The 15,382-nt window shown below is 41.2% G+C and overlaps 1 protein-coding gene across 2 annotated transcripts in view; it reads right to left on the reverse strand.

Annotated features, from left to right (window-relative positions):
• Positions 1–1,118: 1,118 nt before the first annotated feature.
• Positions 1,119–15,382, reverse strand: part of FDX1 (ferredoxin 1) — a 39,000-nt gene continuing 24,736 nt past the window's right edge. Inside the window, exons 4-5 of one of the 2 annotated variants that reach the window (XR_002888903.3) lie at positions 10,324–10,607; positions 1,119–7,066 (exon numbers count right to left, since the gene is read on the reverse strand). Coding sequence is in view for 1 of the 2 variants with exons in the window: in XM_005308878.5 (XP_005308935.1) it covers positions 6,952–7,066 (115 nt within the window). In the remaining variant the exon portion in view is untranslated. The remainder of the gene's footprint in view (positions 7,067–10,323; positions 10,608–15,382) is intronic. The other variant, XM_005308878.5, reaches the window with a different exon arrangement.

The following is a 15,382-nucleotide window of genomic DNA, read 5'->3' on the forward strand; positions in this document are numbered from 1 at the left end:
TCTCCCTGACAAGACACTCAAAGAAGTGAAATAGGAGACAAAATCCTCTCCTTTTGCCTTTGGAATTGCTTAGCTCCAGACCCTGAAGCCTGCAAGGGCACCAGGAGCACCAAACCCTTCAGAAAGCAAAGCAGAGGTGAGGGGACAAACTCCCCAAAAGGCAAATGTAATCCTGAAAATTAGACAAAAGGTGAGCTATTCCACTGCTGCCAGGTCTGGTTCTGCCCCCAACCTACACATGCACACCGTAATGGAGCTGCAGTCCTTAGCATAATGAAGAAAGGATGAAAGTAAAAGGGAATCAGCTTAAGTCAGCTCCTTCCCTCACGTGGGAAAACTAAGGATGAGTGTAGTGTACTCCGCCTTAGCTACCTAAGGATTAAACTGTTACCCCTCCCACCCCTTAAATTTCTGTCAGAAGATGAATGCAATTGTAAATCATCCTTTCCTTAGTCTTTATTTCCACATGATACAGTTAGATAAGTAATATATTTTGCTATTTAAGTAGTCATCCACAGTATGTGAAGTCATTTAATAGGGAAATTAGAAAATACCATAAGCCAAAGTTGTCCCAACTGAAGTCAACGAGGTTACAGAGGTTATGAAATTGGTACCAAATATCTACCATACACTATGGCAGGGGTCAGCAACCTTTCAGAAGTGGGGTGCCGAGTCTTCAATTATTCACTCTAATTTAAGGTTTCGCGTGCCAGTAATACATTTTAACATTTTTAGAAGATCTTTCTAGAAGTCTATAATATATAACTAAACTATTGTTGTATGTAAAGTAAATAAGGTTTTTAAAATGTTTAAGAAGCTTCATTTAAAATTAAATTAAAATGCAGAGGCCCCTGGACCGGTGGCCAAGGCCCGGGCAGTGTGAGTGCCACTGAAAATCAGCTCGTGTACCGTCTTTGGCACGCGTGCCACAGGTTGCCTAACCCTGCACTATGGATTATTTACAATGGTATATTTCTTTGTGCAATCATCCCATTATAGTTAAATGTATGCATTTCTTGCACCATCTACCTTGAAATATATAGTCCGCATTAAATCTAGGAACACATGCTATGGCAAAAGGCAAAAATGGAAGAAAATTGTGAAAGACAAATGGTGTCTGGGAAATTGGTATAAAATAAGATTTATTTGCACATCATTTTTGACAACTGAAAACAGGTACAGCTGGGAGCTGTATGTATTTTCTCAAGTACATGTCAATTTCTTCACCCTTCCTCAGATCCACATTCCTATACAACATAGGACACTCACAGAAGCCAAAATGAACTTTGCTGTTTCTGTTTGCCTTTCTCTGCTGAATGAATTCCTCCTATGATCATATTCTACAAAATCCAAAAGAAAAAAACCACACTGTAGGAGGCTTTCATGTGAAGTGCTAACACATTAGAACAGCCCTACTCTATCTATACCAAAGACAGTTGCACATTGGTGGTTTCACATTTGTGTGTGGTGATACAGAGCTAGATTCACAAAGGGACTCAGACCTTGCAAGACTGATCATCATCATGCCTATATTTTAGATGCCTAGAAAATCATTGGGATTCACAGTGCCTGAGTTACACGCACAGATTTCCTATGCAGTGAAGGGAGGGACATAGGCACTTAAGAATAGGATTCACAAAAGCCAGCACACTAAGCAGCTCCTTACGTAAACTAGCCAATGTGAGGGGAGTGTGGCCTAAGCCTTGAGCTCAGGGAGTTCAACACCTACATTCAGGCTGGAGGGAGACACCTGCAGCTGCTGGGATTATCAGCTGTGTGCACTCTCTTGTGGGGGAGAGGAGGAAGAGCTCTCTCATAACTTTTAGTCGAGTGGTTAGAATATTCATCTTAGATATGGAAGGACCCCACCCCCCAATGCAGAGAAGTATCTGCCACTTCTTAGGTAAGTCTCCTATCACTGCGTTATAGGATATTCTGATCCAGGGCTGCCTCAATCGCTGCTGCTAAGCTGTTACAGTCACTGGACCAGAGAGTGCAAGCAGACATATGCAAGCATGAGAATGACGTTATAGCCTGATGGTTAGAGCACTCACCCAGGGGAGCCAGTTCCCCTATTCCCATGACTATTTATCCAAAGCGGAACAGCTTCAACAGGAGGGAATGAGGGAGCCCTACCTCAGAATATCCTATAGAGTGTATCTTTTCTTGCTTTATTAAATATATTGTAATTGCTTATTTCCTTTAAACAAATGATACTGTGTTTTCAAAGACTTGCTGTTTGCATGTCGATTTCCTTGAGCAGAGGGTTGTAGCCATGTCCTTCCAAGGGATTAGCAGGATTAGCCTGCTCCATGGAGTCCTCTGCGGGCTGGAGGCAAACCCCTGGTAATAACTCTAGGGCGGGCCACCACCTTATTACCCATTTGGATGGAATAAATTGCATAATTGTAGGCAAATGGTTATTGGAGTGCCTAACGTCCAAATTGTGGGTTAACCAGATGAAACAACCTATAACAACAAATGATGATGGAAAACAGGTCAAGTTGCTTTCACTAATGAATGTTATAAACAAGTACAAGAGAAGCAGAGAGACTAAATGAATTCAACCAAATAAAGGGCAGGTTGATATGATTCAAGGACTCAATTGAAATCATGCTTGGTAAAAAGATAAGATGTGGAACTGGAAATTGACTAACCAAAATTGGTGTGTCAGATATTAAGACCTCACTGGTGGACAAAATGACAGGATGGGCTATTCCTCCCATCACTCCTGTTTTGGGTCCATAAAGACTTCAGAGGCTGGGGTGAGGGTGAATATAGAAGAGCAGAGTCTCCTGGAGCTGGCTGCCACCCCCCACTGTCTCTTGGGACCCCAGACCTTCTGCATCCTACTCCTGAGGAATCTCTTTACTAGATCGGGCCAGAGAGAGGGATTCAGATAATATCACCACCACTACCAGCTCCAGCTGAATCCCAAACACCACAGGGAATAAAACAGGAGCAGACTTTATCAGCTCCAGCTCATTAACTTCTTCTCTTTTACACAAAAAGACAGTTATCTTTGACACTATCTGACTGTCAAACTTCTTTCATAGCAACATTTACAAGTTCACAGCAAGGCCAGAAATCCAGTCAAGGGCTTCAGGAGATGCAGAGTACATCTTTCCTATAGCTCTTGGAAATGAAAAGACGAAGCAGTTGTTCACAATGTGTTTGATGGTTTAGAGGTCTCCACATTCACACTGTGGCAAATCCTCGATTCTCCATTTGTGCACGGGATGCGCATATCTTCCATGGAACATCCTAATACAGTGGATGACCATCAACTGTCTTTGGTAAAACAAGAAACCAGGCAGTTCAACAGTGGGATCATCTATGAGGTGCTGGTTGTTTACATCACTCACTGCCCATTGCAGGCACCAGGTGTATTCTGAGTTGAAGCTGGATGAAAAAAGAAAGGGCTTCTTCCGCTCCAAGAATGGTTGGTGGCATTAAATCAAGTGTAAGGCAAGTGAACAAGGTTGTCATGAGGTGGCAGCTTTTGGTTAGTGAGAGCTTTCTTGTACTCATGCAACATAGCCAGCTGTCACCAGATGGTTCGAAGATGTCCGTGAGGACTGAAAACCAAGGCAGCAGAATGGACTTCAGGGTGCCAGCCCCATTTAGCTGGATATCAAGGTCTGTATCCGAATGTCCTCCCCAAATAGGTGTGCAGTACTTGGACATGGAATAAAACAGCGTTGCTGTTCATAGCATTCAAGCACCGCGAACGCAGCTAGAACCTGCTAGCTTTTGCATGATATTGGTGCAACTCCTCATTTTGTGGCTTACCTATTTCAAATGTTGTTGATAGGTAAGGCTGTGATTGAGAGTGACTCTGAGGTAGTGGAATTAGGATCATGGGCAATTACTTTGCCACAGCAGTTTACATTCAGCATCTTCTTAGCTTCAGAACTGCTGAGATGGAAAGCTGACACCGTTTTTGATGGATTGGGTCTGATCCGCCAGTACTGAATGTAAATTTTCCATCGTCTTCAGATCAGCAAAAAGGACGTCTTTCACTTCCTTGAATGTTGCAGCCTGTGTCAGTGGTGCCAGGTCATTGGCATAAATGATCTTGCAGCATGTAATACAAATCACTGGAGTGGACGATACTGGTAAGGCTGACCCCCATCCTAGAGCCTGCAAGACCCCCTGAAAAGAAACGCTGCAGGCAGGACAAAGCTGCTGAGACCCAGTGCTTGCACTGACTACACACATTGAGGCTGGCTTCTAGTAGAGGCTTAAAATGCACACACCTTTTATCAACTTGTCATCGGCCTGAAACTCTTGCACAAGGACTCACTGCTGACGCTATCCAACCTAATTCAATGTGACCAGACATTTCTACTCATTAGGTCAATGCTTTTGGACAGACCGTTCCACGATCTCACAATTCAGCAAAAAAGTAGAGTCTGCACAATGGCTTCCCACAGAGGTCAGTACGAGCACCATTCCTTTCTAAGGTCTAAAATGTTCTCCAGGGAAAGGGAACAAGAAAGATTAAAATGAAAGCCTTACTTAATACTTTATATTTCAAATGCTTTAATCGTTTTTCCTTAAGATAAAAAGAATGTTTAATGGTGTGTTTGTCAAGGTACTAAGCAGGCTGAGGTCTCTGTATACCAAACCATAGACCTTGTTTAAACAATGTTAATGTTGGACAGTGATGGGCTTATGTTCACACCTTTCACCCATTAGATCTCCTGCCTCCCAGGTAAGTATCCTCACCACTGGGCTAAAAGTTTTGAGGGGAGCCCTCCTTCTCTGCCATCCCCTCCCACCTCTTTTGTGTGGAACTAGGTGAGCTCACCTGCAAGGCACGATCCAGTACAACTACTGGATCAGGTGCTACATGCCAGTTTGGTAGAGGAATGCCTATCGTCCCCTGGTTTGCACATCACACTGGAGCTTGGGTGGGAGAAAGGTGTCTTGATGCCTACAGGAAAGCTGCAGTGTATATGCACAGAGGCACAGACAGACACCTAGTGAGCTTTTTCTGCAGAAATGTAGGTGTCAAGTGAATTTAGGCACTTAGAGTTTGGTGGCAGGTGAGCAGAACTTTCTGACTACCTGTGGAACCTACATTTCAGAGTTAGCTACCTAAAGTGTCAGTTAGGCACCTAAATCCCTTTGTGACTCTAGCTCATAGTGTTTAAGTGCTTTGAGGTCATCACAATGAAAAGTGCCTTGTATCATAAATAAAACCTACTAAAAAGTTCAGTTTTCTACAGCACACGTAGACAGTATAACAAACTACATCCATTCTTGTGACCTGAATTGCAACTGTGTTCTTAGTTAAAGTGTAAAGAGCTGCTATTCAATAAAATAATATCTTAAAGTATTTTAAGTGATAGTACTGCATTACATAGAGAATTCAGGGAGGAGGAGGACAGTGTGACTCCCTTTGATATTACACTCCCACCATCCTACAATGTTATTCACAGAGCAGTAACAGAGGAAAAGACAGAGCTCAATATCTATTTATATTTTATCTTAAATATATTTCCCTAATTTACCTCTTCTTTTTGTTCTGCTTATGTCCCAATGAGGCTTCAGAATGAATATACTCCTGCTGTGTTTTGTCAGACCACTCAACCAAGTATTTTCTTGAAAATCCAAGTAAATGAGCTCTCTCACCAGAACATATAGGATAAGGGGTAAAGTCCTACATAGATTAAAAATGGATTAGGTAATATGAATCCGTATAAGAAGAAATGGTTAGTGTAGAGGAGCACCCCTGAAATCAGAAGTAGAATGAGTGTTTTTTAAATATTTAGAAGAGAAGGAATTCCTTGAGTATGTAAAAAAGATGTTGATTCACTATAAGAAATGCAGAAGGATTTAGTTAATCCTGGGTAACAGACACAGCAAATTAAGTTTATGAGTTATAGGTACTGCATAGTTAAGAAAAGTAATTTTTTTCACATATAAATGAAACATGAAAACCTTTCACATAAAAAAAATCTAGGGGTCAGTGTTGACAGCTCAAATACTGTACCTGATGACTATACTTAAGTAGTCAAATGTAAATTAATGTTTGGCTATATATAAAATAAAGATTTCATCCAAATCTAAAAATGACTTTATACACTAATGATATGACCATTGTATTTCATGAAAAGTGAAAAGGTAAACAATGATGGTTAAAAGCATGGAGTTTGGATTTTTTTTTTTTACACCATACTGGGGAAAAAAAAGAAAATTTTTTAGAAAGGGTCAAATATTTAGTAAGGGCTTAATCCTATGCACACAGTGACTGTAGGATCTGGCCCTATAATGGGCAATGGGAAGATAAGAAAATTGCTTTTATCAGGTATTAGACCCTACCAGCAGCAGGACTGGACTGGACGGAAACATTATCTCAACAGTATTTGTCATATTTTATCAAGATTTCCAGATTTAGGATATACCAGCTCCACCCGTCTTCCTAATTACACCTCCAGTTGCTGTGAAAGCACCATATCATCAACCAGCAAATTAGCTCTCTTTGGATACTCTAGTTTCTACTACACCACATGAAACGCACAGGGAATTAAACAGAAAATCAGTCTGTGCTACATTTGTCATCTGTCCAGCATCCTAATGTTTCTAAGCCTGAAACCCTAAAAACCAAATGGTTTTGAATCTATTAAAAAAAAAAAATCACTGGTTTTCAAATACAGCTGAAAAAGAAAAGAAAAAAAAAAAGACTTCTTTACATAAATAAATCCATTAATGACTTCTCCGAGTATAATTTGGTCAACATTTTACAGTTCAGCTTTAACTCGTTAAAAAGTATTACCTCTTCTTAAGAATTAAAATAAGTGGTTCCATAAAGAAAATTAAAACAGAATTAACATTGATAGTCAAAAATAACTCCCATGATTATGTAAGTTCACATTTCAACATTCAGAAATAAGTTATAAAAATAGTTAAAAATTTCATGAAAAGCTCCTAACAAGTTTTATTTTAGGAATTCTTGCTCATATCTATGGATTGTCTAGCATCAGCAACAGCTTCAGGTACTCGAACAGTCATATTTTTCATAAATTTCTTCAAGCAGATCTGGCAGCCCAAACGAGATCTGTAACAAAGAACAACACTATCTTTAGTTCTAGCCATATTCTTATGCCGACGGTGTTCTAACACTGCAGTCACAAAGCATGGGGTTTAAAAATCTGATCTTTCAGAACCCATTCATGAGACTTAGGCTTGGTCTACACTACCCCCCTAATTCGAACTAAGATACGCAACTTCAGCTACGTGAATAACGTAGCTGAAGTCGAAGTACCTTAGTTCGAACTTACCTTGGTCCACACTCGGCAGGCAGGCTCCCCCGTCGACTCCGCGGTACTCCTCTCACCGAGCTGGAGTATCGCAGTCGACGGCGAGCACTTCCGGGTTCGACTTATCGCGTCAAGACTAGACGCGATAAGTCGAACCCAGAAGTTCGATTGCCAGCCGCCGAACTAGCGGGTAAGTGTAGCCAAGGCCTTAGTACCGTTTACCCCACCTCCACCCCCCAAAAAAGTGCATTTGTAAAAATGCTAACAGGCTGTAAATACTGTAGCATAAAGATGCAAAATAATACATCTAAAACACATTTAATTTAGTCCTTAATGTGAACTGGTAGACTGTTACCTTGGGGGGGGGGGGGGGGGGGGGGGAGATATGTATTTTTAAGATTCTGATCCTGGAAGCTGCTCCACATGAGTAAACCATTATGTTCACTGAAATCAATGGGGTTCTGCCTGGGTGTATGCACATGATGGCTTTAAGGAGAGGGGTCTAAGTTTGCAAATCAGCAGCATGGGCTATGGAGCAGATTCTCAGCTAGCGTAAATTGTCATAGCTCCAATGAAGTCTTCAATGAGCTATGACAATTTACACCATCTGAGAATCTGCACCGCAGAACTTCTTCTACCTTATGTAACTGGTTTTAAATCCTGTTCAGGTCACTAGTAATTTGAGATTTTCTCAAGTACACCTCTACCCCGATATAACATGACCAGATATAACACAAATTCGGATATAACGTGGTAAAGCAGTGCTCAGGGGGGCAGGGCTGTGCACTCCGGCGGATCAAAGCAAGTTCAATATAACGCGGTTTCACCTATAACGTGGTAAGATATTTTGGCTCCCGAGGACAGCGTTATATCGGGGTAGAGGTGTAGTTTATGTGACACAAGTTGGTTGTTCTCAAGTCCAGTTTCTAGTGGAAAGTCTAAATCACATTATACAGCAATTGGTATAAAAAAGGACTAACTTTTCTGATGATTCAGGCAGATCACACAACTGGTGAATATTCATGGAACTATGCACAGGGGTTGGGAGAAGAAAAATCAGCCTTGATCTGTACTTCTACCTATTCTTTAGCTAGGACCTCACTCTTCATTGTTGTCAATTCAGAAACTTTATTTAAAAAAAAATAACAATGGAAATAGTGGAGTGAATAGATCTGGCACCAAGTAGACTGAATGGAGTAAATATTTTCCACAGGTTACTAGGCTTTGCTTTTGTCCTTTGTCACACTCAGGAGCTCTCTCTCAATGCCCCTTTCGTTTCTTTCCTGTCTCAGCCTCCTCATTTCCCCTGCCTCTTTAGCCTGCTCAAGGAGATTAACCAAGGAAGACAGTATTTTCCAAATGCTTTGACATCCACTCTCCACATGAGTTTCTGCTCTCTCCACCTCATTAGAAGAAGTGCCCTCACTAATGACTGAGGAGAAGACTCTTAGGAAACAATCTCTTTGTCAGAGTGCTGGATCACCACATGCCAGAATGAATCCTACTGACTGTGACAGAGTGCCTCTTTTCTGTGGTCAAGTGGCAGCAAGCCACGAAAGGATTAATGAGCAGGAAGAAAAAGTGAAAATACAATGTGCCCCTGGACAGAGGGAATGACACTCCCTCACAGGGTCCCAGAGCTCAGGCTCCAGCCCAAGGCTAAACATCTATATAGCAAATTTACAGCTCCACAGCTGGAGTCACCTGACCCAGGCCAGCCACAGGGGTTTAACTGCTGTGCAGACGTACCCTTAGAGGCAGTAAAATACAGTGATTTGAGCCTCTTTTTCTTAGCAGCTCCCTTAGAAGGTGACCTCTTTCTATGCTTTCCCAGAACAGTGCTTTCTCATACCCTTCTCAGTAGCCGACAACAAAGACCTGAAGGCAGGAACAGTGGATAGTCTTTTCAGGAGCAGGAGCCTGGGTGCTAGCAGTGGAACAAGAGCTTACCAAAACACGTTCAGAGGAAACCTGCTCTATTCCACAAGGGTTTTGTTTATCCAGATCAAAATCAGGTCTTACTAGACAAGTTCATGAGAAGAGTTGTTTAGGAGAGCTTCTCTTGCCTCTGTATTCATTTAGAAAACAATCTGCAGATTGGATATTTTTCAGGGATATGCCCTTTCCCAGACAAAACAGAGCCATCTGATATGTATCACTAACGGGCATAGCTGCCTCATAAGAGGGACAATATTTAAGACTGGGATATTTGAGCTTATCCATAAGGACTGAAGACCGGTATTGGATATAAGAAAAACAAACAACCCTTCCCTCCCCATGCTAACTACCTACACACTGATCTAAATATTATATAACTAAGGGATAACTGGAGGTAGCCAAGTAGGCAACAAATAGACAAACTCCTCATAGCTCCATCTCGCAGCCATGAGCCGTAGCAAGGTATTGAGGGATGTTTGGCCCTACCCTGCCCTTTATGCTCTTGCATGGAAGGGTGCAAGGGTACTCAGGGCGCACACATGACCCCCACAGACACTGCTAGCCAAAAGATTGTGATCCTAAGTGCATGGAGTATGTATGCAACTGGGGAAGAATACATATAAACAATCTGAAGAACTACTGATGGTCTAAAATATTGAAGCCGGTGTTTGAGGCTTTCAATTGTGCTTTTACTCAATTAGGATGGCTTTTACTCTTTATTAAAAAAGCTAAGTTTGGAAAATGAAACAGGTAGTTCATCTCTAATAATAAAATATGAAAGTAAAACACCATTTTTCAGCTGCTGATAAGCACTACTAAAAGCCCTGATTGGTTACTAGTTTTAATTTTGAAACCTGGGCTGGGGGAAGGAGCAGAGCATCAAGAGGATTCCTAAAACCTTTTAAAAGTAAACACACACACACACACCATAATTAGCAAGGTAACCCAAATGTAAGACATTGGCTTGTAATTATAGCTAGAAGTTCTAGTGCCAAAATTGCAAGAGCAAAAAGGTGCATTTCTTTATGAAACAATGGTTATAAATAATTGAAAAAGGCTTTTAAAAATATATGCATAGAAGCAGAACTTCAGATAAAGAGGACATGAAGTTATTTACTCAGTGGTGTTTGGTGGAGCTAGGGAGCAGTTTTCCTCTGCATACTAAGGAGTCTGATGAAGCAAACCTCTCTCATCCATCTGTGATTACTTGTAATGATTTCCAGGGTCAGTTGTGCTATTAATAAATATTTTCTCTCTACACCTCAGTAGTATAACTGAGAAAGAAAGTATATAAAGCTAGAAATTCTGGGTTATATGGGACAGTGAAGGAAGGCAGTGGGTTGAATAGCTCAGATCCTAAGGGTGGCTGAAGAAAAGCAAACGTGATGGAGTGAACTTGATCTGGAAAATAATTGATAAAATTATGTAGGGTTAATAATGACATTAAAAATACAGGGAAAGGTTAAGACAAAAAAACAGTAGACAGGCAAGGAATTTTTTTTTTAAATACATGATTTAAGAAACTATAAAGAGTAAATAGGCAAGGGGTTAAAAAGAAAAAAAATTAAGTGCATTTAACATTACCTCAAAACATTCTGCTTGACTGTTGCCCTTCTATTCCCTCTCAAATTAAATCTCAATCAGTGTACAATACACAGGCACAGCAGTGCCCATGCATTGCACATTGCAAGGTTAAGGCCTCAGACAACAAGTTTTTCATGGCATGGGCCATATCACCCTATATCAGGGGTCGGCAACCTGCGGCACGCGTGCCAAAGGCAGCACATGGGCTGATTTTTAGAGGCATGCTGCTGCCAGCTGGAGTCCCAGCTGCCAGCCCCTTGCCGGCCTGGATGGACGGAACCTGGGATGAGCCGCTCAGCCCGCTGCCGGCCTTGGGTTCCGTCTGCCGCCTGTGCTACCAGTCTGCCACGCGAAACCTTAAATTAATGAAGACTTGGCACACCACTTCTCAAAGGTTGCTGACCCCTGCCCTATGTATTTGCACAGTACCAAGCACAGTGATCCTGATTGGGGTTTGTGGGCAGTACAGTAACTCCTCACTTAACATTGTAGTTATGTTCCTGAAAAATGCTACATTAAGCAAAACGATGTTAAGCAAATCCAATTTCTCCATAAGAATTAATGTCAATGGGCGTGTGGGGGGGGTGTTAGGTTCACTTGTCTGGTGAAAAAAAATTCCCTGGAACCTATCTATACACACATACACAGTATAAGTTTTAAACAAACAATTTAATACTGTACACAGCAATGATGACTGTGAATCTTGGTTGAGGTGGCGACGTCAGAGGGTGGAAGAGGGTGGGATATTTCCCAGGGAATGCCTTACTGCTAAATGATGAATTAGCACTCAGCTGAGCCCCCAAGGGTTAACACATTGTTCATGTAGCCTCACATTCTACAAGGCAGCACGAATAGAGGGAGGGGAGACAGCATGGCAGGGGGAGACAGAGACACACACCGTGTCTGTAAGAGAGCGAGACGCGCATTGCCCCTTTAAGTATGCTGACCCCCTCTCTAAGTACACTGCCTTTTTAAGTAGATCAGCAAGTTGAAACAACAGCTGCTGCCAGCAAGCTTCCTCCATCCTGAGCCCTGTCCTGTGTCATAGAATATCAGGGTTGGAAGGGACCTCAGGAGGTCATCTAGTCCAACCCCCTGCTCAAAGCAGGACCAATCCCAAACTAAATCATCCCAGCCAGGGCTTTGTCAAGCCTGACCTTAAAAACCTCTAAGGAAGGAGATTCCACCACCTCCCTAGGTAACCCATTCCAGTGCTTCACCACCCTCCTAGTGAAAACGTTTTTCCTAATATCCAACCTAAACCTCCCCAACTGCAACTTGAGACCATTACTCCTTGTTCTGTCATCAGGTACCATTGAGAACAGACTAGATCCATCCTCTTTGGAACCCCCTTTCAGGTAGTTGAAAGCAGCTATCAAATCCCCCCTCATTCTTCTCTTCTGAAGACTAAACAATCCCAGTTCCCTCATCCTCTCCTCATAAGTCATGTGCTCCAGCCCCCTAATCATTTTTGTTACCCTCCGCTGGACTCTTTCCAATTTTTCCACATCCTTCTTGTAGTGTGGGGCCCAAAACTGGACACAGTACTTCAGATGAGGCCTCACCAATGTCGAATAGAGGGGAACAATCACGTCCCTCGATCTGCTGGCAATGCCCCTACTTATACAGCCCAGAATGCCGTTAGCCTTCTTGGCAACAAGAGCACACTGTTGACTCATAGCCAGCTTCTCGTCCATTGTAACCCCTAGGTCCTTTTCTACAGAACTGCTTCCTAGCCATTCGGTCTCTAGTCTGTAACAGTGCATGGAATTCTTCCATCCTAAGTGCAGGACTCTGCACTTGTCCTTGTTAAACCTCATCAGGTTTCTTTTGGCCCAATCCTCTAATTTGTCTAGGTCCCTCTGTATCCTGTCCCTACCCTCTAGTGTATCTACCATTCCTCCCAGTTTAGTGTCGTCCCCCCACCCTGCTCCTGTACCTTATCTCCACAGGGCGGGGGCAGACACAACTTTAAACTAGCACTTTCCCTAATTGATCAGCAGCGTAATAACTTAACAACATTAACTGGGACAACTTTAAGTGAGGAGTTACTGTACTGCAATAGAAGAAGTCATATCAGTTTCACTTAAGGCATGAGGGGAAACAAACGCCTATAAAAATAGCATTTAATATTCTTATTTAAGCATTTCATAATGTTCTTCCTGTAGTTTAGCAATACTATTAGCAAGATAATTTTCAAGTTCATTCAAATAAAAAAAGTGGTGTCTTAATAAATGCCTTTAAGAGACTAAGTGACACTTGTATCAAAGGGGTAGCTGTGTTAGTCTGGATCTGTAAAAGCAGCAAAGAGTCCTGTGGCACCTTATAGACTAACAGACGTATTGGAGCATGAGCTTTCATGGGTGAATACCCACTTTGTCGGATGCATGACACTTGACATGTCAAAAAAGTTACCTCCAGCATCATTTGCTTTCCAGCATTTTATTTTCTCGTTCTGTTACATTAAAAAAACCCTACCTTACTAAAATTTAAGTCCATTAAAATGTACATGCAACAGGTAACATTTAAAATTTTGCATAATTTTAGATTGATAGGCAATTAATGTAAGTTACACTATAGCTTTTAGCATCAGTTTTAGAAACTTTTAGACCAATAAAACATATCAATTTTACATGTTCAATCTTCCATATAGGACCAACATTAACTTTATTCACACTGCATCTATTTCAAATATACTGATTTTTGCAGCGCCGATCTATAGACAGTCTCTCTGACTTTAGCCTAGTTTCATTGGACCCAAAATAACTAACTCCACCAAAACAGTCCCTGACACCAATTACAGTAACTCTGATGCTAAGATTCACTAAACTCAATACATTTACTCATTACATGAGAAATCCAGTTCTAATTACCAGAGCAACGATTCAGAACCAGCAAAGATATTCAAAGGAGCCAGACGTTCATTAGCACAACAAATCATTCTGTTATCTTAATAAAAATATCCTGCAAATTATTTTCTCTCTTTTGGTTTGCTGGAACAAAGATTTTTTTTTTAAATGAAAAACACTTCATCGTTTAGGAAAGACTCCCATTTGAGGATGATTTTACGGACTGGTTTCATGAAGTGATAGAACAGGTAAATTAACGAGTTCTATTAATTTAATTTTGAAAGACTACATGGGTGAAATTTAACCCCCATATCAATGGAATATCAGTATATCCCTGGAGGTGAACTAAACTTCACAGAAATGGGCTCATAATGACCATCAGAAGAGGGTGGCATCCTTTCCCATGCTTTACTGAGGTAGCTAGAGCAAATGTAAGTTAGGGTGGCAATATGAAGAAACTTGTTCTTCGCTTCCAACCAGATGGATTTATTATAATACTCAAGGTTAAAGATTACCACCAACTAATAACTTTATTTTGAATGTGAGAGAATATAACAACTTTAGGAAGATTCATCCTAAAAAATCAGCATGGTGGGTTGAATTAGCAAATGTTCTTTATATGAAATAAAAACAACCAGGCTAAATTTCCTTCTCAGTCTAATGTTACTTATTTGCCAATATTGACTAGAGGGCAGTAGCTAGCAGTGAAAAAATACACAGATACCCAATTGTGGAGGTGAGGGGGTCAGAGAAGCCAAGAAGAAACAAGATGAAGCTCTGATTACTGGGTCTAATACTTCAGAGGAACAATTGTAATGGTCTCATGTGGCTCCTGGCCTAGAGAATCACCTTTATTTCTGAGAACATCATAGGTGTCTGCTTTAACACAGATATAATTTAAGATATAAATTGATCTTAAATTGGTTGCAAGTTCTTTGGGACAGGAACTGTGTCTGTACAGTGCACAGCATAATGGAGCCCCGATCTGATGGGTACACTGTAATGAAAATATTTAGCAGATTTCTCATAAAAGTTCCACTATCAACACTTTTAGAGTCTTTGTGAATGGTTCAAACAATTATTTTTAACCAAATATATTCCCTTTGCTGAAACTTACCAAGTCTAGAGAGTCACCTGCAAGGAAAACCTATGCATAATAGTACCCTAGCAAAGTTAGCAGGCTTCTCTCTCTACCTAACAATTATATCGCCATAACAGGCCAGACAGCCTATAGCAAATGCAACAGAAGCCATAGAAGTTCTGTCCTCCTGTTGGCCTGGTCATCCAGAAAAAAAATCTCCCTTGAGTAGTCCATAGCATCCTTGGCCAGAGAAACAATAGCTATGACAGGTAAACCGATGAAGTATAGCTTGCTTTAGAAACTGTGAAACGTCACCATCTTGCTTCCTCCCATTCAGAATTTTTGTTTTTTATTTAAACTGCCTGAGCTATCTGTTTGGCATTCTGCTCCTTAGTCATTATGAGAACATTGCTCTAAAGCCTTAAATAAAAGGTGGTTAAATCAAAAACATATGGTCTTGGAACATTCATTCCGGAGTCTGTTCCCCAAATAGCTCTGGCCCAGAGTCTGCAGTACCTCTTTCTCAATGGAGGAAGTGAACAGAGATGATAAGGGTGAAGTAACTATGTTTAAAAGTCTTACATTTTCTTCATCCTTTCTTTTTAATTTTCTGTTTAGGGAAGGGGATGGGGAGGAGGATGAAGGAAAGGAAGCAAAAACAA

Source organism: Chrysemys picta, chromosome 1 (genome assembly GCF_011386835.1).
Source record: "Chrysemys picta bellii isolate R12L10 chromosome 1, ASM1138683v2, whole genome shotgun sequence".
Lineage (NCBI taxonomy): Eukaryota > Metazoa > Chordata > Testudines > Emydidae > Chrysemys > Chrysemys picta.